The sequence below is a fragment of the Salvelinus alpinus genome, chromosome 2 (assembly GCF_045679555.1).
Source record: "Salvelinus alpinus chromosome 2, SLU_Salpinus.1, whole genome shotgun sequence".
In the NCBI taxonomy this organism is placed as follows: Eukaryota; Metazoa; Chordata; class Actinopteri; order Salmoniformes; family Salmonidae; genus Salvelinus; species Salvelinus alpinus.
The window spans coordinates 45,833,922-45,860,527 of NC_092087.1; the positions used below are offsets into that span (position 1 = coordinate 45,833,922).

At 41.3% G+C, this 26,606-nt stretch overlaps 1 protein-coding gene across 1 annotated transcript in view; it reads right to left on the bottom strand.

Moving 5' to 3' along the window:
• Positions 1–562: 562 nt before the first annotated feature.
• The window catches only part of LOC139563107 (metabotropic glutamate receptor 2-like), a 74,985-nt gene continuing 48,941 nt past the window's right edge, over positions 563–26,606 (bottom strand). Inside the window, exons 4-13 of the mRNA XM_071381392.1 lie at positions 12,725–12,994; positions 12,047–12,226; positions 11,450–11,840; positions 7,822–7,940; positions 7,551–7,715; positions 7,170–7,283; positions 6,629–7,060; positions 6,097–6,336; positions 2,723–2,912; positions 563–2,341 (exon numbers count right to left, since the gene is read on the bottom strand). Coding sequence (XP_071237493.1) covers positions 2,283–2,341; positions 2,723–2,912; positions 6,097–6,336; positions 6,629–7,060; positions 7,170–7,283; positions 7,551–7,715; positions 7,822–7,940; positions 11,450–11,840; positions 12,047–12,226; positions 12,725–12,994 — 2,160 coding nt within the window. The 3' untranslated portion in view covers positions 563–2,282. The remainder of the gene's footprint in view (positions 2,342–2,722; positions 2,913–6,096; positions 6,337–6,628; positions 7,061–7,169; positions 7,284–7,550; positions 7,716–7,821; positions 7,941–11,449; positions 11,841–12,046; positions 12,227–12,724; positions 12,995–26,606) is intronic.

The following is a 26,606-nucleotide window of genomic DNA, read 5'->3' on the forward strand; positions in this document are numbered from 1 at the left end:
CGCTCGTCCACACGAAGCCATACACGTGGTCTGCGGTTGGACATACTGCCAAATTCTCAAAAATGTTGTTGGAAGTGGTTTATGGTAGAGAAATTAGCATTACATTCTCTGGCAACAGCTCTGGTGGACATTCCTGCAGTCATTATGCCAGCTGCATGCTCCCTCAACTTTAAACATCTGTGGCGTTGTGACAAAACTGCACATTTTAGTGGTCTTTTATTGTCCCCAGCATAAGGTGCACCTGTGTAATGACCATGCTGTTGAATCAGCTTCTTGATATGCCACACCTGTCAGGTGGATGGATTAGCTTAGCAAAGGAGAAAAGCTCACCAATGGGGATGTTAACACATTTGTGCACCAAATTTAAAAGAAATACACTTTTTGTGCTTATGGACAATTTCTGGGATCTGTTATTTCAGCTCATTAAACATGGGACCAACACTTTACATGTGTTTATATTTTTGTTCAGTATAGTTTAAGAAGTGGGGAAAATGAATTCAATAAGTGTTTTGTGTTAATAATACTAACTCTAGTAGTTGAAGAGAAGTAAAACGTTTGGATATTGTATTCACATAACTGTATGACACCATGAACCACCTTATTCACAATACGGATTCTCTGTACTGACAGTAAGGCGTACAGCTAGGGTTGCAAAGCTACCGGTAATTTACCAAAGCTACTGGAATCTTCTGGAATTTTGGTAATTAACATAATCTATTTCAATCTATAGCTAGGTATCCATCCAATTGCGACAAATTTTAATGCAAATATTCTAAAATCTCTATAAAAACAATATGCACTTACAATATGGTCATATTTCCATCAAATTGACTTGTGGGAAAAAGTATGTGCGCGATGATGTAGTGCACATAATTACTTTTGTGGTTGAATTTCTATTCCCATGTTAAATGGTTTTCCATCTTATTTTCAACTCTTATGATGTTTTTGTCAGCATATATTTTGGGTTATATAGCGAATGTGTCCACTCCGGTCTTGGCACATGCTCTAGCCAACAGCTGGCAGGTACAATGCAGGTATAGCCTACATGATGAAATTATTATGTACAAGAGCGAGATTATTTTTATTTGTCAAACAGCAGCCAAGCATTGATCATCGTGTCACCAGAATAAGACCCTCGATATTTATTGGAATGTAGCATCAAGCTCATGACTGTCCACTTTCACCACCCTGTGACGTTCATAATTTAATTAATCTGTAGCCTACATAAACTGCATGCTTTCCTTAGTTACAATTACAATTACAATTTCCATTACAATTCCTCGCATAATTAATTTTACACACACAAAAAGATTCCACCTTGTCTAGTGTGTTTTGTTGACATTTGGAAAGTTAACAAATTAGCCGTTTCCATCAGGACTAGTGCAATTTATTTTCCTACATGTACTTAACACACAAAAATCTGGGATGGAAAACTGATCTTTGTTCATTTATACTTGAATATAAATATTTGAAAATATATATTCATATATAGTATTCATTTTTTATATCTGTGTGCATATTGTCCATGAGTTTCTAGTAGATAGACCATAAAGTTCAGGAAAATACAGCCTAATTAATGAAGAAAGCACCTAATCAACAATTGTTTTCATTAACTCTTCAAACTATTGACTTATTTCACAACTGCCACCAGTTTGATTCCAAAACATTTACAACATAGATATTGAAATAGTAAAATAAATGTGTATATAAAGGATATTTCATGCTGAAACCATCATATTAAACACCAATGGTGTTCACTTAGTTGATGGTTTATATTTAGGATAATGCTTGTCTTTGTATTTTTTATTTTAAAATCAACTTATTGAATTATTTCATAATTACAGACACGTGATAATCTGAAGTACTAAAAAGGCCACTCGATGTCATTTTATAAAATTCCAAAAGAAATCTGAAAATTACCAAAATTACCAATATTCTGGTAATATACCCTCCCTTTGCAACCCTTCATACAGCAGTGCATTCAACGACAAGTCTATCCTGAAACCAAGTAAAATCAATGCAATGTTGTTAAATCTATACAAAAAGGATTTACACTCATACATTACGTAATACTGGTATGTATAGTCACATAATTTAGCTTTCACAGTCCTCTGTCTGAATAGAGAAAGCCTCTAGTTGTCTCTACTGTAAATGGGACTTGAGATATGACATGAGCGTTATGTCATCAGCAGCCTTGTTGGATGAGAGGGGATGATTTCAGATGGCACTGTAGCTTGTGTTGTTTGGAGAACGGAGGAATGATACAAGCAGCTCAACCTCCTTCACAAAGAGGACGTAGTGGAGTCCACCACCTCACGACCGTTACACACCGTTGTTACCGCTGTTGGCACACAGGCAGAGAGAGGCTGATGCAACAATAATAATACAAAATAGAGAGTAAAAATGTAAAATACCATTTTTTTTAAAGCAGATAAAAATAACTTGCTTGTTTTTCCACATTGATTAAAGCTAAAATAAAAAATCTGGTTTTAGCACATTTTAGTAGTGTTCTGCATACGCCTATATAGTTGCCAAACACAACAGACACCTCCACTGTAATCATAAATATCAGTAGACCTATGTATGTTTCAGATGATGGCTCACTATTTTTGGAACCCATAACCAAATCTTGTGTGCTTTGGCCAGCAACATCTATGTCATGAGATGCATGTCATGTTCACCAACAATGACTGAAACGTTCATATTTGCCAGTGATAGCTACCTTTTGAGGAGCTGGGGACGGAGGCTGATGTTGTGGTGACCGTGGCCCCGAAGCGGTTGGCAGGCACCCTTAATGTGGTCACGTTCTTCTGGGGCTGGAATAGGATGACGTGGACCTTAGGAGCGAAGAGACAGCCTAGCACCACAGAGCCACTCAGACTGACAGAGATACACATGGTGGTGGTCTGAACCTGTATAGGGAGATAGACCGGGAGAGGAGACAGGTTGAATCATCAGGATTCACTGAATAGACTGATAGGGCTGGGGTCTTAGTTGTTTCCTGACAGACATTGAGCTCTATTACAAGACAAGTGACTAGTGGTCTTTTGCTATCTGCCATTTCTGCCAACCAGTTGAGCTGTCCTCAGCATCTCTGGAGGACCAAACTGATGGAAATCTCATTCAACTGTGCCCACTAATGACTGGCACTGCTGTCTGTCCTGGCAGAGCCTGGGCCCAGATTCACAAAACACTTCTTACGCAAAAACTTAAGAAGCTTCTTAAAAAAAAGAAGTTCATATGATAGTTTGTAAGTGAAATTCCTCAACAATATCTTAAGATTTAATGAATTTCTTACGAACTTCTCCAATGTCTTCTTACAAATCTTCTTAAAATATTTGTTGCTGGGCAACTGTTTGGCAATAATGTTAGTATATTTCTTACTGAGATTACTGTTCTAAAACATGTTCTTGGGTTTAAAATAATCAATACTGAAATTTTCAGATTAAGTTTGTGAGTGAATTAAACGTTCAATTGCTTTCATGAGCTTGTTCTCTCACTGCCCTGAGTTTAAGACAAGGGGTTAGCTATCTTGGAATTAAGATTACTTTATTTTCAAGAATCTAATTTCTTCTTCACTTTTTGCTTAAGGAGAAACATATGAAATAGCGCAAGCACATTTCCAATAACCTTTTTAAGGAATAGCAACTTTGCTTAACTTTCTTCTCAAGTCTATGGTTAAGGAAAACATGGCAGTTAAGAAGACATGTCTTCTTAAAAAGGTTCTGTGAATCTGGGCCCTGGTTTGTCATCATGAGCCAATCGTTAATCTGCTCTGACTCCTGACCTGTGGTTACTCAGTCTTCACAACCAATAGGCTGCCTCGTACCACTGCTGTTTCCGCATGCAAAGATCACCAGTTCACACAACAGTATGGTCTGACTCTGAGCATCAAAGCACATCTATGTAGTACATTAACAGCATGCACAATCCATAATAGTATGATGGAAGGCTTTCAGATTTGTTTCTGTTGAATTTGAACTCCATTTCACCCTGATGAAATAACACTATGACAGTGTGACACTGCTTTTGTCCAGGTCACAGTTGAGTGTGAATCTCCAAGAGCTGTCAATGGCCCTTCGCTGACCTCAACAAGCATCAGGTTTGATAATATATATATGCATGTATGTAAAGATACAGTAGGCATTTAGCTACCTAGGAGCTATTCAATGCATATTTTAACACAAGATAATTTAACGAACCATGCACTAGACTAGATCAATAGCCTTGAGCTTTAAGAGAGAGAGAGAAGGTGACTTAGAAATCAGGAGAGAAAGAGAGAGAAGAAAAGTCTGCCATTTCACGGTTGCTGGAAGCACCGTCTGGAATATTGAATGTCCATGTCCATATGAGACCCCAGGTTCATTGAAATTCAATGAACAACACAGCTTGTCTTTCATGTGAGAACATCTCCAATGTTGAAATGCAGGAAGCTGAGCCCAACTGCTGTCATTATTAATGGCACACAAACAGAGAGCAAAGCGTTCTGTTGCATAGCCAAAACCTTTTCCTAGCTTAATTATTCCGTCTACCACAGCTCCAATATGAACACTCATCATCTATATTCAATATGTACACTCATCGTAATACTGTTCATCCAGTCTCTCACTCCTTTCTCGCCTGCTTTCTCGCCTCTTCTCTCAAACCTTTCTCTTCCAACTCAGAGGTGTTTTTTGCTAGTACATAGAACACCATAGAGATGATGAGGAGATAGCCTGGGGAAACTCATGATTCTGATGCAAGGCCAATATGAGACTCCCTCCTCCTCCCCCTCTCTTTTCTCCTCCCAGAGCCCAGTGGCACACCAACACCAACCGGACTGTCATTAGACTAGACTAGATTCAGCCTTGGGTCACCGTTATCATACACCCTGGACTGAACTTTTGTGTCAGTTGTATACATATTGTCTCTCTTTATCTTGCTTACATGCCAACAAAGACTGCATAGGTCTGAAACACGCTGATGAAAGCACCTTTAAGCTATATTTTGATATAGATATAATATATACAGTAAGTCATCTATCCTGTTAGGCTATATTGTGGTGTCATATTGGTCTCGTCATTTGGGTGTTGAGAAGGGGCACACTGGGTCACTGGTTCTGGGTGTTCATTAGTTGATTAGTCGATCAGTTAAGCAGATGGCTGTCTGTAGATGACTAAGACAATCTTAGCATCAGGCCCTCAGAAGCCCAGCTATTCCCTTGTTTGAACTGATCTCAGTTGAGAACTGGAAACGAAGCTGTGGCAATATTGTAGAGAAATGCTGGGAACAACCCACTGGGCACAGACATCAGTTTAACATCTACTTTTGATTTACATTTGGTTGAGTTGTCAACTAACATGAATTCAATGTGAAATCAACAAAAAATTCCGCCATGTCATTGGATTGGATTTAGGTTAAAAATACGAAATTCCCTTACGTTGATGACTTATTTCAAATCCAATCAGTTTTCCACCTTGATTCAACGTTATCATATTGAATTTTTTGGTTGAAATGATGTGGAAACATCATTGATTCAACCAGTTTTTGCCCAGTGGGAAGAGTCTTCCTATCTAAATTCCCTGGGGGAAATCTCCTGCACATTTCACTGTCGATGTTAGAAGGGAGAAAAAAAACATACTTTTCAAATCATAATGTAACGTATATAAATGGCGATACTGGAGTTTTAGATTAGATAAGGAACGTCATTTGGAGAATGGCTATACGAAGAAGGTGATGATCAAAAGGAATTTATGTATGTCACGTAGATCCATTGGTACACTAAAGACACATTCAAGGACTTATAGATTTCTTTAATAATGAAAATATACCCACCTTGTCATTAATAACGTAATGACCCTAGTGTTGATAAGTACAATTACCTCGTTCTACTCCGTCATTTCATTACAATAGATTGGAGTTGGGGTTGCAAAATTCCAGTAACTTTCTCCAAATTCCCAGATTGTCCAGAAGTCCTGGTTAGAATATTCCCAGAACCAGAAGGGGAATAAGCAGGAAATCTGGAAACCTCCAACCAGGATTTCTGGAAAATCTGGACATTTTGGTCAAGTTACCAGCATTATACAACCCTAATTGGAGTATATTTTTACCACTCACCCTGTAGTCGCTGGCTGTGACGTAGAAGATGGGTTGGAAGGCCAGCCAGATGATACAGGTGGTGTACATGGTGAACCCAATGAACTTGGCCTCGTTAAAGTTCTCTGGACACTTCCTGGTCTTGAAGGCGTAGACTGTGCAGAGGACGATTAGGACGCAGTTGTAGGCCAGAGCAGCCAGCATGCTGGAGTCCTTGCTGTTGCACTTCAGGGTGACTATATCCCTCCTTTCGGGGCTCACCTCCATATAATTAAATAAAACAGAACCATATTAGGAAATAGAGTAGTGTATACAGTATATTAATATAGAATATTATTATATATTTCTATGGTCATGTGATGGGCAATAATATCACTGTGCTTGCTTAACAGTATAGCTTTCTTCCCTGACCCTCACTGGGCTGGAACCAGGGATCATCTGCTCTGCAAACATACACGACCCTCCACTTGACAAAAGCTAATGAGTTGATAGCTTGTGTGGAAACATTTCAGGCCAGGGAGTGATGTTAGGAATCCAACTCTGTTACGCCCACCTCCTTCCTCACGCCAGGCATCTCTACCAGGAGCCAGACCACAGCCACCAGGAGCTGACAGGAGATAAGTCCACCGCAGATGGCCACCTGGGAGGCTGGGCTGATGAACCGTGGCCGTGTGGCCCCGTCCTTCACCCCGCTGAAGATCCTCGCGATGCGGTTGGTCTTAGTGAGCAGTGCCGAGTAGCACACGGCGAAGGAGGTTCCCAGGCCTAGTCGACGTAGGGTACACACGGCCATCGAGGGCTTGGCGATGTAGATGAAGGTCATGCTGTAGCACATTAGGACCCCGAGTAGGAGGATATAGGACAGCTCACGGCCGCTGGCTTTGACCACAGGGGTGTCATTGTTCTTGAAGAACAGGCCCACCACGGAAAGGGTACACAACATGCCCAGGCAGGAGATGGTGACGGGCCCAATGGCCCAGGCATCCTAAATCAAATGAAGGTTTATTTAAAGTGTTATTTCACACGTAAATGTCTCAAAACACAGACAAATATTTTAAAAAGAGGAGAAAAATTTGGTAAAACAGTGACAGTACCTCCCAGCGGATGTACTCCTCTGGGAGGTCGAAGCAGCCTGTCAGGTTGGCCTGGGGCCACTGTCCGAAGCTGCAGTCTGCACAGGTGAACTCATCCAGCAGGTACTGGTAGGGCTGGCAGGGGAAATAGATAGTTAAACATCTACAGAACATCTACAAACTATCAACAATATTTCAACTTACTATCCACTTACCCTAGCCCTAAACTTAACCATCCTAACCCCCCCCAAAAAAGGTAGTGCATACTCAACCGGCAGAAATGAATGGCGCCGGATGGAACACACCCTCAAAGTGAGCTGCTGATCATCGGAAGATAAACTATACAATGAAAAAATAAATGAATCTCTCACACTCATCTCTCCTTGCTTGTGGATGTATTACCTGGCAGGGGATGCAGATCCAGCAGCACACATCTCCAGGCTGCATGCTCTTCACCTCGTTCTTCCTGCAAGGATCACTGCACTGGGAGGTGGGGGGCGCTCCGGCTGGGCCCCTCCATGGCACCTGGCTGGTGTTCAGGATCAGGCCCTGGGCCCAGTAACCCACCTGAAGAGGAAAGGAGAGATACTTTATTCTTCTTCCTTTTTCCCATCCCCAGACACACACACAGGGTCAGCCGTGGTTCAGCACTCCTGGATGAAGAGCTACATACCTTCCTATACACGTATTTATCATCCAGTTTGTGGTAGTGGAAGATGTTGTAGCGGCCCAGACTGTCCCCGTAGGTGTCAAAACGCACGATGTTCTCCGTGTCGGCAGGTCTGAAGGGAGCTGAGGGGAAACAGAAATACTGTATATCAATGATGACATTTCAGAAGAAAGAACAACTCTGCAAACAAATCACAAATGAGATGTTATGTCAATGTTTCCTTTATCTTATCCATTTGCTTTTTAATTCATTTATTTAATGGAACATCTATTCAAGAGGCATCTTCTCAAAATAGTGCACGCTGTTCGCCTACTCTAAGCATCTTACTGAGTCCCTATTTGTTACTGATCCCACTGCAAATCAAATCATCCCCAAACCCTTTTCAACAGGGACACAACATAAACTGCGAAACCAATCTCACGGTAAATTCAGATCGGCATTTGTTTCAAATTGCCCCAATGTACCAATATTGATGAAACATTTAATACTCAATTATAATTAGACATCATTCTAGGACTAGCTCAGGTAATAACAGGATTGCTATGTGATTCTGAGCTGCTTCCGCTCTGTTCTTACATTCTGCGTTATCACATTGAAAATAAGAAATGTAAGAATAGATTAAATGTATTATTTCTGATGACATGAATGGTACACTATATATACAAATGTATGTGGACACTCCTTCAAATTACTGGATTTGGCTATTTCAGCCACACCTGTTGCTGAAAGGTGTATAAAATCAAGCACACACCCATGCAATCTCCATACATAAACATTGGTAGTAGAATGGCCTTACTGAAGAGCTCAGTGACTATCAACGTGGCACCTTTCCAACATAGGATGTGGCTGAATGCCACCTTTCCAACAGCTTACAGCTGCCCCGGTCAACTGTAAGCTCTGTTATTGTGAAGTGGAAATGTCTAGGAGCAACAATGGCTCAGCCGCAAAGTAGTAAGCCGCACAAGCTCACAGAACGGGACTGCCGAGTGCAGAAGCGCGTAGCAACACTCACTACCGAGTTCCACACTGCCTCTGGAAGCAACGTCAGCACAAGAACTGTTCGTCGGGAGCTTCATGAAATGGGTTTCCATGGCCGAGTAGCAGCACACAAGCCTAAGATCACCATGTGCAATGCCAAGCGTCGGCTGGAGTGGGGTAAAGCTAGCCGCCATTGGACTCTGGAGCAGAGGAAATTATTTCTCTGGAGTGATGAATCACACTTCAACATCTGGCAGTCCGATGGACGAATCTGTGTTTGGCGGATGCCAGGAGAACGCTACCTGCCCGAATGCATAGTGCCAACTGTAAAGTTTGGTGTAGGAGAAATAATGGTCTGGGGCTGTTTTTCATGGTTCAGGCCATGTCCCTTAGTTTCAGTTAAGGGAAATCTTAACACTACAGCATACAATGATATTCTAGACGATTCTGTGCTTCCAACTTTGTGGCAAGGCCCTTTTCGGTTTCAGCATGACAATGCCCCTGTGTACAAAGCAAGGTTCCTACGAAATGGTTTGTCGAGATCGGTGTGGAAGAACTTGACTGCCCTGCACAGAGCCCTGACCTCAATCCCTTCTAACACGTTTGGGATGAATTGAATCGCCAACTGCGAGGCAGGCCTAATCGCTCAACATCAGTACCCAACCTCATTAATGCTCTTGTGGCTGAACGGAAGCAAGTCCCCGCAGCAATGTTTCAACATCTAGTGGAACGCCTTCCCAGAAGAGTGGAGGCTGTTATAGCAGCAAAGGGGGTACCAACTCCATATTAATGGCCATGATTTTGGAATGCGATGTTTGATGAGCAAGTGTCCACATAATTTTGGTCAAGTGGTGTACATATACAGTTTAACTATAAATTACAGTACAAGCCAAACGTTTGGACACGCCTACTCATTCAAGGGTTTTTCTTTATTTTTAATATTTTCTACATTGTAGAATAATTGTGAATACATCGAAACTATGAAATAACACATATGGAATCATGTAGTAACCAAAAAAGTGTTAAACAAATCAAAATATATTTTAGATTATTTTAAGTAGCCACCCTTTGCCTTGATGACAGCTTTGCACAGTCTTGGCATTCTCTCAACCAGATTAGCCTGGAATGCTTTTCCAACTGTCTTGAAAGAGTTTCCACGTATACTGAGCTGCTTTTCCTCCACTCTGTGGTCCAACTCATCCCAAGCCATCTCAATTGGGTTGAGGTCAGGGGATTGTGGAAGCCAGGTCATCTGATGCAGCACTCCATCACTCTCCTTCTTGGTCAAATAGCTCTTATACGGCCTGGAGGTGTGTTGGGTCATAGTCCTGTTGAAAAACAAATGATAGTCCTACTAAGTGCAAACCAGATGAGATGGCGTATCGCTGCAGAATGCTGTGGTAGCCATGCTGGTTAAGTGTGCCTTGAATTCTAAATAAATCACTGACATTGTCACCAGCAAAGCAACCCCACACCATCACACCTCCACCTCCTCTATGCTTCACGGTGGGAACCACACTTGCAGAGATCATCCGTTCACCAACACGCCGGTTGGAACAAGAAATCTCACATTTGGACTCATCAGACCAAAGGACAGATTTACACCGGTCTAATGTCCATTGCTCGTGTTTCTTGGCCCAAGCAAGTCTCTTATTGGTGTCCTTTAGTAGTGGTTTCTTTGCAGCAATTCGACCATGAAGGTCTGATTCGCACGGTCTCCTCTGAACAGATGATGTTGAGATGTGTCTATTACTTGAACTCTGTGAAGCATTTATTGGGGTTGCAATCTGAGGTGAACTTGTCCTCTGCAGCAGAGGTAACTCTGGGTCTTCCTTTCTTGTGGCGGTCCTCATGAGAGCCAATTTCATTATAGAGCTTGATGATTTTTGCAACTGCACTTGAAGAAACTTGAAAAGTTCTTGAAATTTTCCGTATTGACTGACCATGTCTTAAAGTAATGATGGACTGTCATTTCTCTTTGCTTATTTGAGCTGTTCTTGCCATAATATGGACTTGATCTTTTATCAAATAGGGCTATCTTCTGTATACCAATCCTACCATGTCACAACACAACTGATTGGCTCAAATGCATTAAGAAGGAAATAAATTCCACAAATTAACTTTTAACAAGGCACATCTCTTAATTGAAATGCATTCCAGGTGACTACCTCATGAAGCTGGTTGAGAAAATGCCAAGAGTGTGAAAGTTGTCATCAAAGCAAAGGGTGGCTACTTTGAAGAATCTCAAATATAAAACATATTTTGATTTGTTTAACACTTTGTTAGTTACTACATGTTTCCATATGTGTTATTTATTCATTTTGATGTCTTCACTATTATTCTACAATGTAGAAAATAGTAAAAATAAAGAAAACCCCTGGAATGAGTAGGTCTGTCCAAACTTTTGACTGGTACTGTATATCTAAACCTGTGCAGTGAATGAAGGGTGCATATAGGCTAACATTGTGATATAGCCCGTAATCAAGTCACCTGACCTTATATGGCTGTTAAGGCCATACACATTTTATTACATTACCCGCAGAATTGGATGCACTGCATATGGCCTCCGGTCCACCCATCATGGAACATTTACTTAAATGGGGATTTCCCTTTCTGGGAGTTCTATTTCTATTGTTAAGACTGCTTCACTCACCATCGAACTTGGCCTTGAGGATGAAATCCCTATAGAACCTCTTCCCGGTGCCTGGCTTCATGGCATCACAGATCTTGGTTGCATTGAGTGGGCAAACTGCCTGCCTCATATTATGTAGGGCATGAGCCATAGCATACACTGCGTTCACTACAAACATGATCTTGGACTCCTGCTCAAACTTGCCGTCCCGCAGACTCTGTTCGCTACAACCAAGCTCTGTGAGACTACAGTCGAAGCGGTGCTCCCAGAATTCTCTGAACCAGGGGTTCCGTGTGTTAGTGTAGGGGTTCAGCTTGGTGAAGTAGTCGGCAAACTCCCGGATGGGGTAGGAGGCCAGCTCGATGGTGAAGGCCCCCTCGGCTGCTGTCTCACTTCCCCTCACAACACTCTCCTGCAAATCATTCACATTTTCTCAGTAATTGGAATGAAAATACACCCTCTATCAAAATCGCAAAACATTACATTTCATGGTAAACAAAGGTAAAATGATGGAAATCTATTCTTATAAAGGAATGTATTCCTTAATTGTGAAGGAGTCGATTTTGATTGTTAGGAAATCGAGAATCAACTCTTTTTGAACGGAAGCCAAGGCCCTACCTGAGCCCCCCAGCCGTCGCTGGCCACCCAGATGAAGGTGACGTTCATGCGGGCGGCAGCCACTAGCAGCTCCCTGGCATCCTCACTGCGTGTGAACAGAATGACCACCTTGGCATTGGACTTCTGCTGCAGCGAGCGGATCACCTGGTCGAAGCTGTACCGGTTCATCGAGCGGCTCACCTGTTAATTATGCACCAGCTTTGAACCATCATGTGCTAGAATAAGACATAGTCTATAACAACAAGGCAGCAAAAGATACAACACTATTCTAAATGGAATCAACCAATGTCAGGATTTAATCTGATCGTGGGTTGTCGACAAATCAGCTTTTAAAGCCAATTTCCAATTGAGCTGCAGTGTTTACAGTGAATGCGATCTCTGCTAACGCGGTAAAATTGCCTTTAGAAACCCCATTGTCGTCAACCCGCGATCAAATTAAATTTAATACCATGCAATAGTATTGTAGCGAAATCGGTGGGTAGCCCATATTTGGATTCTAACCCGGGTCCAGAGACTCTTAAACCAACACCTTAACCATTACGCCAAGATTTCTGAACTCCTTGACAAGGTCCGTAGGTGTTGGGTAAATGTCGCTACAGTATGAAACCTTTGTAATGATGAATTATTTTCACTGTGAAAGTGGAAACAACAACAAACAAACAACAACAACTGGCTGACCTTGGCCGAGGTGGCGATGCAGATCTGGCGGGCGCGGGCCTCCTGCTGGAAGGCATCGATGCCTGTCTCACCGTAATCGCCCTCGGATGCCACGGTGGACACGTAGGTCCAGTTGAAGTAACGCAGGATCTCGGCGATGGCCTTGGCCTGGTAGAAGTCTGGCGGCACGGTGCGGGCGAAGTAGTCATAGCGAGACTTGTCACTGAGCTTGGCGCTGGTGGAGGCGTAGCTGATCTGAGGGATCTGGAAGAGGCGCAGGAGGTTGGCCACCTGGGGTGGGAAGAAGCGAGGGAGAGTGATAAACCATGCCAGCTAGTCTCAGACATTTAACATAATGCAATCATCTCCCATCTAATCTAAAATTCTAATCTCATAATAATTGAATGATCTCGCCATTTCCACTACTGGAAGAGGCAGAGGGGGGAGTTTGGCCACCTATACAGAGAGAGAGTGAGGGAGGGACGGAGAAACTATGTCAGCTAGTTCCAGACATTTACCACCTACACTTACTGTTGAAAAAGGCCTAAGAGAGCTTTATCCTCATCTAAAATTCAAATGGGCTATAATCACCATATTTATCATGTAAATTATTCTCACAGTGACAATGGCTGCAGCATGTGTATGCTTGGACGTGACCATACACAGTTCCCGCCTTGGGTTAGGTGATCTCAACCGGCACATCATTTATATATACAGTTGAATTCGGAAGTTTACATACACTTAGGTTGGAGTCATTAAAACTCGTTTTTCAACCACTCCACAAATTTCTTGTTAACAAACTATAGTTTTGGCAAGTCGGTTAGGACATTTACTTTGTGCATGACACAACTAATTTTTCCAACAATTGTTTACAAACAGATTATTTCACTTATAATTCACTGTTTCACAATTCCAGTGGGTCAAACGTTTACATACACTAAGCTGACTGTGCATTAAACAGCTTGGAAAATTCCAGAAAATGTCATGGCTTTAGAATCTTCTGATCGGCTAATTGACATAATTTGAGTCAGTCAGGAAGTCATTTGAGTCATTTGAGTCAGTCAGTCAGGAAGTTAAAGCTTGGTCGCAAATGGGTCTTCCAAATGGACAATGACCCCAAGCATACTTCCAAAGTTGTGGCACAATGGCTTAAGGACAACAAAGTCAAGGTATTGGAGTGGCCATCACAAAGCCCTGACCTCAATCCTATAGAAAATGTGTGGGTAGAACTACAAAAGCGTGTGTGAGAAAGGAGGCCTACAAACCTGACTCAGTTACACCAGCTCTGTCAGGAGGAATGGGCCAAAATCCCCCCAACTTATTGTGGGAAGCTTGTGGAAGGCTACCCAAAACGTTTGACCCAAGTTTAACAATTTAAAGGCAATGATACCAAATACTAATTGAGTGTATGTAAACTTCTGACCCACTAGGAATGTGATGAAATAAAATCTGAAATAAATCATTCTCTCTACTATTATCCTGACATTTCACATTCTTAAAATAAAGTGGTGATCCTATCTGACCTAAGACAGGGAGTTTTTACTCGGATTACTCGGATTATTGTGAAAAACTGAGTTTAAATGTATTTAGCTAAGGTGTATGTAAACTTCCGACTTCAACTGTATATATACAAGTGTATACTACCGTTCAAAAGTTTGGGGTCACTTAGAAATGTCCTTGTTTTCCATGAAAACATACATAAAATGAGTTGCAAAATGAATAGGAAATATAGTTAAGACGTTGACAAGGTTATAAATAATGATTTTTAATTGAAAAAATAATTGTGTCTTTCAAACTTTGCTTTCATCAAAGAATTCTCCATTTGCAGCAATTACAGCCTTGCAGACATTTGGCATTCTAGTTGTCAATTTGTTGAGGTAATCTGAAGAGATTTCACCCCATGCTTCCTGAAGCACCTCCCACAAGTTGGATTGGCTTGATGGGCACTTCTTACGTACCATATGGTCAAGCTGCTCCCACAACAGCTCAATAGGGTTGAGATCTGGTGACTATAATAGAGTGGCCAGCACAGACAGAATACCAGCTGACTGCTTCTTCCCTAAATAGTTCTTGCATAGTTTGGAGCTGTGCTTTGGGTCATTGTCCTGACGTAGGAGGAAATTGGCTCCAAATTAAGTGCCGTCCACAGGGTATGGCATGGCGTTGCAAAATGGAGTGATAGCCTTCCTTCTTCAAGATCCCTTTTACTCTGTACAAATCTCCCACTTTACCACCACCAAAGCACCCCTAGACCATCACATTGCCTCCACCATGCTTGACAGATGGCGTCAAGCACTCCTCCAGCATCTTTAAAATAATTTCTGTGTCTCACGAATGTTCTTCTTTGTGATCCGAACACCTCAAACTTAAAAATGTGTTATTTTTCCCATCTTAATATTTTATTTTTATTGGCCAGTCTGAGATATGGCTTTTTCTTTGCAACTCTGCCTAGAAGGCCAGCCTCCCGGAGTCGCCTCTTCATTGTTGACGTTGGGACTGGTGTTGGGTGGGTACTATTTAATGAAGCTGCCAGTTGAAGACTTGTGAGGTGTCTGTTTCTCAAACTAGACACTGTAATGTACTTGTCCTCTTGCTCAGTTATGCACCGGGGCCTCCCACTCCTCTTTCTATTCTGGTTAGAGCCAGTTTGCTCTGTTCTGTGAATGGAGTAGTACACATCGTTGTACAAGATCTTCAGTTTCATGGCAATTTCTCGCATGGAATAGCCTTCATTTCTCAGAACAAGAATAGACTGACGAGTTTCAGAAGAAAGGCCTTTGTTTCTGGCCATTTTTAGCATGTAATCGAACCCACAAATGCTGATGCTCCAGAAATTCAACTTGTCTAAAGAAGGCCACTTTTCTTGCTTCTTTAATCAGCACAACAGTTTTGAGCTGTGCTAACATAATTGCAAAAAGGTTTTCTAATGATCAATTAGCCTTTTAAAATGATAAACTTGGATTAGCTAACACAACGTGCCATTGGAACACAGGAGTGATGGTTGCTGATAATGGGCCTCTGTACGCATATGTAGATATTCCATAAACAATCTGCCGTTTCCAGCTACAATAGTCATTTACAACATTAACAATGTCACACTGTATTTCTGATACATTTGATGTTATTTTAATGGACAAAAGATAAGCTTTTCTTTCAAAAACAAGGGCATTTCTAAGTGACTTCAAACTTTTGAACGGTAGTGTATATATATATATATTAAAGGTGCACTATGCACAAATCGCTCCTCCATTTCCTGGTTGCTAATATTCTAAGAGTTCGCCTAATCTTCAGTTTATGTGAAAAAGTAATTGTGTAGAGAATCATTGTAGCATCTAAATCGCTGTGAAATATTTTGCGTAACCAAAAATATTGTATTGTCAGCTGTTTAAAGCTGGTGTACAAAACTGAAAGTAAAAGACACATAAACCAAACTTAAGAATGGGAAGCATAGAAACAGAGCACATAGAACAGCTATTTCGCTTCTTAGACTTGTTTTCAAAGCAAATGACAGATCTATAACTCTCATTTCTATGTAAATGTGATCGAGTCGCCCAAAAAGTTACATATTGTAGCTTTAAAGGAAATTAACAAAACCACTGCAGCACAACATGTGCTCTGTTTTCAGAGCTAATTTATCAGGGAGTGATATCAACTGCGCAGCCCCAGTCCAAAGGTGTCTATAGTTGTGTCTTAAATGGCACCCTATTCCCTATATGGTGGCTCTGGTCAGAAGTAGTGCACTATATAGGGAAAAGGGTGCATTTGGGAAGCATGAATACATATATATATCTGTAATAAATCTTCTGCTGTCCAAAAATGTTGATCTCTTTATTTCTGCAGTCCCAGTCCAAAAATGCCTATTTCTACTGTATCAGTCTTCCTCAGAGGAGCTTCTTTAAAACAGCTTCTGCTGTCTATCAGGAGCCTACCTTAGGATTTGACTTGCATTGGTGAGATGAGGAGGCCTCCAGCCAATGCCCCTTTGACATATCTCCAACCCTGTCTACCATGTCAGCTATCCACAGTACGTGGCGCAAGAGCCATAAGTGGTTATAACAACCATATCTGTTTAATTATATGATAACAACAACAAAAGCATCATTGAGATAAGAACATTAGACGCTTGTTTTGCAATTTGCCCAGCAGCTTAAAGCTGTCTAGTCCAAGGCCAGATACAGTCAAGCCCCCAGAAAGACAGACTGAGGTGTGTGTGTGCGTGTGTGTTGTAATCTACAGTCAATATTCTGACACCATAAGCTCATTATGCCCCAAATAACTTGAACAAGATTTATTGAACTACAGCGTGGGCGCTAGTGAAAGTGTATTCTGCTGAGAGCAACGAGGGACATTACTATGTGTGATGCACCACTCTGAAAGCAGATCATGTTGAATGAGCATTAGAAATTGTAATCATTGTCACAAGAAACATGTGTTTGTTTAGTGGTTAATGTACGTCTATGTTGCCCTTTTTTTTATTGAGTGCCACATTGTCCACAAGAGAATGGTAGCAAAAGTCATCTTCCTTTCAGCAAGAAAAATGGTGTCGATAGAGAGGGCTGCCATGCTTCTAGCTCTTAGGAAACTTTGCAGTATTTAGTTTTTTTATGTGTTATTTCTTACATTATTAGCCCATGTAAGAAATATTACATACAGCCGGGAAGAATTATTGGATATCAGAGAAGCAGTAACTCACCAGCATTACCAGCATTACGACCAGGAATACGACTTTCCTTTTTTGTTCGTACCCCCCAGGGCAATTGAAGTGATTCCAGATGCTAATCAAAAACACTCGGAGTGGTCTTCTAGTCCGACTCAGGAGGCGCACACACCACCCACAGCTTCCGAGTATATTACTTGCTAATTTTCAGTCTCTGGATAATAAAGTTGGCGAGTTCAGGGCGAGGATTTCCTTCCAAAGAGACATCAGGGATTGTAACGTACTCTGTTTCACGGAAACATGGCTCTCTCGGGATATACTGTGAGTCCTTACAGCCAGTTGGAATCTCAGTTCATCGAGCAGACAGGAAAACATATCTCTCCAGGAAGAAGAAGAGTGGGGGTGTATGTTTCATGATTAACTACTCTGGTGAGATTGTGATAACATACTCAAGTCCTTTTGTTCACCCGACCTAGAATAACTCACAATCAAATGCTGACCGTATTACCTCCCAAGAGAATTATCTTCGGTTATAGTTGCAGCCGTGTATATTCCCCCTCAAGCCGATACCACGACGGCCCTCAAAGAACTTCACTGGACTTTATGCAAACTGGAAACCACATATCCTGAGGCCGCATTTATTGTAGCTGGGGATTTTTAACAAAGTAAATGAGAAATTGAGAAAAACCCTGCCGAAGTTCTATTAATACATTGACTGTGGTACTTGCACTGCTAAAACACTAGACCACTGCTACTCCAACTTCTGGGATGCCTACAAGGCCCTCCCCCGCCCTTCCTTTGGCAAATCTGATCATGACTGCATTTTGCTCCTCCCTTCCTATAGGCAGAAACTGAAACAGGAAGTAGCCGTGCTAAGGACTATTCAACGCTGGTCTGACCAATCAGAATCCTCGCTTCAAGATTGTTTTGATCACACAGACTGGGATATGTTCCGGGAAGCCTCCGAGGTTAATATCGACGAATACACTGATACGGTGACTGAGTTTATCAGGAAGTCTATAGGAGATTTTGTACCCACTGTGACTATTAAAACCTACGCTAACCAGAAACCGTGATTAGAAGGCAGCATTTGCGCAAAACTGAAACCGTGAACCATCGCATTTAACCATGGCAAGATGACTGGGAATATGGCCGAATACAAACAGTGTAGGTATTCCCTCCATAAGGAAATCTAACAGGCAAAACGTCAGTATAGAGACAAAGTGGAGTCACAATTCAACGTCTCAGACACAAGACATATGTGGCAGGGTCTACAGACAATAACAGACTACAAAGGGAAAACCAGCCACATCGTGGACACTGATGTCTTGCTTCCCGGACAAACTAAACACCTTCTTCCCCCGCTTTGAGGATAACACAGTGCCACCGATGCTGCCCGCTACCAAGGACTGTGGGCTCTCCTTCTCCGTGGCTGACGTAAGTAAGACATTTAAGCGCGTTAACCTCCGCAAGGCTGCCAGCCCAGACGGCATCCCTAGCATTGTCCTCAGAGCATGCGCAGACCAGATGGCTGGAGTGTTTACCTACATATTCAATCTCTCCCTATCCCAGTCTGCTGTCCCCACATTCTTCAAGATGGCCACCATTGTTTCCTGTACCCAAGAAAGCAAAGGTAATGGAACTAAATGACTATCGCCGCATAGCACTCACTTCTGTCATCATGAAGTGCTTTGAGAGACTAGTCAAGGATCATACCACCTCTATCTTACCTGACACCCTAGACCCACTTCAATTTGCTTACCGCCTTAATAGATCCACAGACGATGCAATCGCCATCGCACTGCACACTGCCCTATCCCATCTGGACAAGAGGAATACCTATGTAAGAATGCTGTTCATTGACTATAGCACAGCATTCAACACCAGGTGGCTCAGGTAGGAAAAAACACCTCCAAATTCACCCATGACTGTGTGGGCACGCACGCCTCCAACTCAATCATCAAGTTTGCAGATGACACAACAGTAGTAGGCCTGATTACTAACAATGACGAAACAGCCTACAGGGAGGAAGTGAGAGCCCTGGGAGTGTTTTGCCAGGAAAATAACTTGTCACCCAACGTTCAACAAAACAAAGGAGCTGATCGTGGACTTAAGAAAACAGCAGAGGGAGCATCCCCCCTATCCACAATGACGGGACCGCAGTGGAGAAGGTAGAAAGCTTCATGTTCCTCAGTGTACACATCACTGACAAACTGAAATGTTCCACCCACACAGACTTGGCACCTAAAACCCTCACAAACCTTTACAGATGCACAATTGAGAGCATCTGTTGGGCTGTATCACCGCCTGGTGTAGCAACTGCACCGCCCGCAACCGCAGGGCTCTCCAGAGGGTGGTGCAGTCTACCCAATGCATCTCCAGGGGCAAACTACCTGTCCTCCAGGACACCTACAGCACCCGATATCACAGGAAGGTCAAAAAGATCAACAAGGACAACAACCACCCGAGCCACTGCCTGTTCACCCCGCTATCATCCAGAAGGCGAGGTCAGTACAGGTACATCAAAGCTGGGACCGATAGACTGAAAAACAGCTTCTATCTCAAGGCCATCAGACTGTTAAATAGCCATCACTAGCAAATTAGAGGCTGCTGCCCTATATACATAGACTTGAAATCACTGGCCACTTCAATAGCGGAACATTACTCACTTTAATAATGTTTACATATTTTGCATTACTCATCTCATATGTATATACTGTATTCTATCCTATTTTACTGTATCTTAGTCTATGCCGCTCTGACATTACTTGCCCAAATATTTATATATTCTTAATTTCCATTCCTTTCCTTTAGATGTGTGTATTTACATTTACATTTAAGTCATTTAGCAGACGCTCTTATCCAGTATTGTTGTGAAATTGTTAGATATTACTGCACTGTTAGAGCTAGAAACACAAGCATTTCGCTACACCCGCAATAACATCTGCTAAACACTTGTATGTGACATTTCAATTTATCTGATGTTGTTCTCCATCTCTCCAGCTTTCCATGCCCGCCCCAGGGTTTCTGAGTTTGTGCCAATGTGTGTTCTAACACTACTGTAACTAACTAGCACTGTCTCTCAGGCACCTCATGATGCCTAGAGGGTTCCACAGCCCTACCATTCCCTTGGAGCTCATTTAACAATTCCTCTTCACACTAATCCACATTTAGATTCCCATTCTTTCACCAGCCTTCATTCGCTTCCCAGTTTCCAGCTTTAAGTAGCCAGATATTAATCTTTAAATAGGGAAATTAATCCAGTATTTGATACTTCATGCACATCCTTACACAAACAATGTTCTGTGGAACATAAAATACAAGTATTCGTATGCCGTGTTGCAGCTGTATGTTTTTCAAAGCACATATGTGGCCTTTTTCATTCTGTAATTCTATACATCACTGACACTGATGACTTTTTCAGAGCACATATGTGGCCCCAATTGTGGTTTATGTGGTATGATATGATTGGACATTGTGCTGTCTTCAATCAGATGTACAGTATGAGATGCTAAAGAGTATGATCCTACAGAAGTCTCGCCATTTGTGTCTGAAACAGAAAAATAAGACTTAACTTACCATAGATGCAACATAAATGTACTGCTTATTGCCTAAACTGTAGACAACATTCCTTCAGTCCTATGGATGGCATCTGGGAGCTTACAGCTGATTGAGCGATTTTGTCCAAGACATATCTGGGTATTTCATTTCAAGGACACTGTTGCATAAATAAACGTCAGGGGCATCAAAGTGGACGGACATTGTACAAGCTGGAGAGACCAAATAGACCAGTTAGTATGGTGAGTGCAACGCTAACATACTGTGTAGTGCGTCTCCCTGGAGCGTGCCTCTATAAACTGGCCATAGAGTTGGATAGAGAGGACGCACTTACCACGAAAACCTCAATGGGGCTGCCCATGCTGTCACAGAAGTGATCATGGCAAAGATAGGGGATGGGCTATCTTTCTAACTCAATGGAGTTAACTGAAATTAACCCTGATCTTAACCGACTCTGACAGTTCCATTTAAAACACCCTGTAGACCACAGGCCTGGGGAAGCAGCAGGCACACTTTGTCCCTAGAGAAGAAATGGAGTAAATATTATCTATTTAGACAGGCGCAATGCAATGATCCCTCTGGACAACAGCGTAAGTCCATTCCATGTCCTCCTTCTAGCTGAATATAGAACAGGAGCAGAGGGTCGACTGATATATGAATCCACTGAGAGAACTAAACTTTAACATATCATGATGGCTACCTGGGGCGGAAGGTAGCCTAGTGGTTAGAGCATTGGGCCAGTAACCGGGGTAGGCCGTCATTGTAAATAAGAATTTGTTCTTAACTGACTTGCCTAGTAAAATAAAAAAAATACTTGCTTTTATTGGTTCTCTGTCTTTGCAACCATTTTAACCCTTACCTTATGTTCAATTCAGCCTACACCATTTATGTTCAGAGTAAATTAAGTACAGTAAGTACAGTAAGTACATCAAGATAATACATATATGATTTTAACCTCCCAAAATGTATTTTCCAGTAGATGAGAATGTTCTCTTTCATATATGTCTTTCCCCTGAATTGATAGACCCAACTGTTCCAAATTTAGAGTCAAATGTTTGATTACTGTACCAAAGTCATATATCATTCAAATTATGACATTGTATTACATTTATGGAAATGTTATGCTCATTTTTTGCCAAATTTTCGATCACTGTCCCTCAGTGTAACGAGTGCCCTGAGAGTCGGAAAGCAAGTTCAGGGAGTGAGTGTTTTAATAAATAAAAGAAACAATGAACACGAAACACAAACAAAGCACCGACATGAAAACAGAGTCAATCACACCTGAGGATAGAACCGAGGGGAGTGACAGATATAGGGAAGATAATCAAGGAGGCGATGGAGTCCAGGTGAGTGTCATGAGGCGCAGGTGCGTTTGATGATGGTGACAGGTGTGCAGGATAATCAGCAGCCTGATGACCTGAGCCTGAGGCCAGAAAGGGAATATATGTGACACTCGGCCTCTAAACATCAAAATACCTGAACATCAAAATACATCAAAATACCTCTGAACATCAAAATCCTTGTGATCATCATGGATAGACCTTTACTGCACATAATACCATTTGTCTCTAGCACAAAAATCAAGGTCAATTTGACTTCAAATTTACTTCAGAACAGTGTTGCTCAGCCTCTGAGCATCATCGGGACATCATTTGGTAACACTTTATTTGGATAGTTAATCTGTAAATGCTCTACAGACTATCTACAGACTATCAGTAACATTTCAACTAACTATCTACTAACCCTAGCTCTAACCGTAACATTAACCCTTATCCTAACCCTAAACGTAACCCTAGCACTAACCTTAAACCTTACCCTAACCCTTATTCTAACCCTAACTGTAACCTTAGCAAGCAGTTGCTTATCAACAGATAGTTTGTTGATAGTATAACCTTCTGTAGAGCATCTACAGATGGAAAATCCAGACTATCCAAATAAAGTATGACCCATCATACTGATATCTTTGTGATCAGCATGGTTTCACCATTCTTGTGCAGGAAGCAGCTTGTTTTTAGGACACACAGTTCACAAGTTATATACAGTGGTTCATCCTTAAAAAGTTGCGTCATACTGCGGCACACCTGCGGCACACTAACTGATTCCATATGTGTTATTTCATAGCTCTGATGTCTTCACTATTATTCTACAATGTAGAAAATAGTAAAAATATTGAAAAATCCTGGAATGAGTAGGTGTCCAAACTTTTGACAGTACTTGTTTAATTAATTTGATTAATATTATGGTGTTTCTATTGCAGGAAAAACTAAAAACCCGCTGTGTTTCTGTTACGATGGAACAGAAAATATGGCACTGTATAACGTGACGCTCATAAATTCAAAGAGTTGTCAGATTGTCAGTTTGTAAATTCAGACCGTTTCGCTCTGACGTTGTAGGGTTGATTTGAGCGTTCTGGCCTTACAACGGCAGTCAAGCATCCAAGCTAACGTTGGCTAGCTTGCTAGCTACTTCCAGACACAAATGAGACCACTCTGACCATTTTACTCACCCTAGTAGAGCTGGTTAGGCAATTTTCGTGTTAACCAGAGCGTTGGTGACTCTAACTGTGCTGCTGGAAACAATTTAATTATGCTTTTTTGCAGATGTTTACTGACACCGGCCATATTCAACGGGTGTTGAGCACTCATAAATTCATTATTCTGTGCAGACGAGAGTGCTCTGAAATCGGTGTAGATTGCCAGAGCGAATTTACGATAGCACCCGATTGTCCATTGAGAACGCACAACGACTATACCTTTTAGCCAAGCTAAGAATGACGGGAATAATCAACTCAATAAAAGTTGGGTAGTTAGATAGCCTATAGTTAATATACTGTCAAGTTTGATGTATACCTATTAATGTTAGGTAGTCAGCCAACATAACGTGTAAGGTAACTTATATGAGAAGTCATTACTTTATTACATTGAGTAGCAAGCTACTGTGAGACCGCACTCTATCAACTCTGCGGCTTGAGCATGCTTTTGGTGCACAGTCGATAGCGCGCTGAACTTCGGGCAAGAAGGTTGAGGGTTCGAAACCTGCTCCCTGCTTGTTTCATTTGAGGTTGTGCACAATTATCAGTTTATTATTTGGTTTATACTGCCCATTCATTGTCAGTTAGAGACACGGTAGTGTATTGAGACCCAAAAGCATAATCAGTGCTCTAACTCCCCCTTGGTCGTTAGGGCAAATCTGGTCTGTGATAGGAGGGGGGGTTTCACACCTAGCTCGGCTATTAGACTATTCTTTAGTAAAGGTTCAATAGTCTATTGTTCAGATATTAGTCCCCCTCCCCAGCTTGCAATGAATTCATGTATTTTTGTCGAGAGCAAAACGTTTTTATTTTCAATCAAAAATTATTTTTCTGTAAGCAACTTTTTTTTATTTTCAATCAAAAAGAATTGTTCAGAAAGCAAAAACGAGGTTTCAAAGTAAAAAAATTAAATTGCAATTTAATATTTTGTAATAGAGCGCAAAACTTTACGCATTTTGTTCCCCCAAAATATTTAGAGAACAAAAAGTGTATTTGAAAACAAAACTCCAATTCAATTTCTCTATCAACCATTTTGGCAATTTTTTGAGTGTCAGTTTGGCTACAACCAATACTGTTCAGCCTTTCTTTACAACACAAAGAAGTGACCTTGGATCACCTACGAAGAAGGACTGTCTGATTACGGCATCTCAGGTAATCAGCTGAGCGTTCTTCTGTCCAACTTTTACATAGCTCTTAGTTAGATCCTACGATTCAGTGTCGTTTCATAACATTGTACTATATTACATACATGCCGTAGAATGATAAATCATGCAATTACTATTCTCAAGCTAACCAAAAGCATTTAGCTACGAATGCCTGTACAGACCATTTTCAGTTGAATTAATCTAACTTTCTTTCATGGCAACTCATAAGCAGGCCATGTCCTATTTGTTTCATAGTCGATATATAATCGTATTTCATGACAGTGTAAACGGTTAGCTTTTTTTACAGAAGGATGAAAGAACACAATATGTCTGTCAGATAAAGAAATAGACCAGAAAGTCTGCGCCATTAAGGCAAGGATGCCCCATGCGGGCTTTAGAATGGTCAAAGGAAGTTTCAGAGCAATGGGCCATTGTGTACAATGCCGAAGAGTTAGGGAGTCTTTGCAGCGTGTAGATGGTGCAGGTATCATTGCATATTTCCCATCACCTAATGAACAACCACAATACCAGTCTGGTGTTAAAGGGATAGGTCTCTTTTTTCTCCACTTCCTGTCTGAATGACATGCCCAAAGTAAACTGCCTGTAACTCAGGCCCTGAAGCCAGGATATGCATATAATTGGTACCATTGGAAAGAAAACACGTTGAAGTTTGTAGAAATGTTAAAATAATGTAGGAGATTATAACACAATAGATATGGTAGGAGAAAATCCAAAGAAGAACACACCGGTATTTTGTTTTGAGAGAGACCATCCTCTTAGAAATGTAAGAGAAAGGTTGTATAGCTCTCTGGATGCAATTCCTATGGCTTCCACGGGGTGTCAGCAGTCTATGTTCAAGATTTCAGGCTTGTAACTTCAAAAACAAATAAGAAATATCAGTTTTAGGAGAAAGACACAGTCTTGGAAATTCGTGTTTGCGCGCCATGAAGACATTACGCACCTGATCGGTTTCCTATTGAACATACTTCTTTCTGAAAGAAATATTACAGTTTGATTACATTTTAGGGTATCTGAGGAGTAAATACAAATGTATTTTGACTTGTTGAAATAAAATTTAGGGGTAGATTTTCAGATTCCTTTCACTGCAAATTGAACGAGTGGATTACTCAAATCGATGACGCCAACTAAACATACTTTTTGGGATATAAAGAAGGATTTTATCTAACAAAACGACACTACGTTATAGCTGGGAACCCCCGGATAACAAATCAGAGCAAGATTTTCAAAAAGTAAGTGAATATTTAATTGTTATATGTGAACGTATGAAACCTGTGCCACTGGAAAAATATTTTGAAATGGGGCACTGTCCTCAAACAATCACATGGCATGTTTTCGCTGTAATAGCTACTGTAAATCGGACAGTGCAGTTAGATTAACAATAATTTAAGCTTTCAGACAATATAAGACACTTATATGTACCTAAATATTTAAAATAACTAATATTTATGATTATTTCTTTGAATTGTGCACCCTCCAGTTTCACCGGAAGATGTCCAACTAGCGGAACACCGATCCTTAAGATGTTTTTAAACTTTCTGTGCTGTATTAACGTATCCTGAAAATGACATTTGCTGCTTTAGATTGAACGGTCATATCTGAGTTATTGTAATCATATCTACAAAAAATAAGCTATTTTCTTTACTTTCAAAGTGCGAGCTGATCAAGGGGTCAAAAATGTAGATATTGCCAGATGTTCACTGTCCGAGGAACAGGCCGTGGAAGCTTTATTGCTGGCAAAAGTGTCCATAACCAGAGGTAATTAAACTGTTCTGTGTTCTTTTTCTCTCTTCCTCTCTGCCTGTCTTGTTGTACATGGAACCTGTCTCACATTCACAGTTTGGAGGAAGAAGGATACCTTGACCTGTCGAATTCTATCCACCTCTTCTGTGTGGGATATGTGTTCTTTCCTTGTCTGCGGGCAGATCTGCAGCATTTCACAGAGAGTTGGAATAATCACCATTTAAGTACAGAGGCGATCCTGACACCTCACCA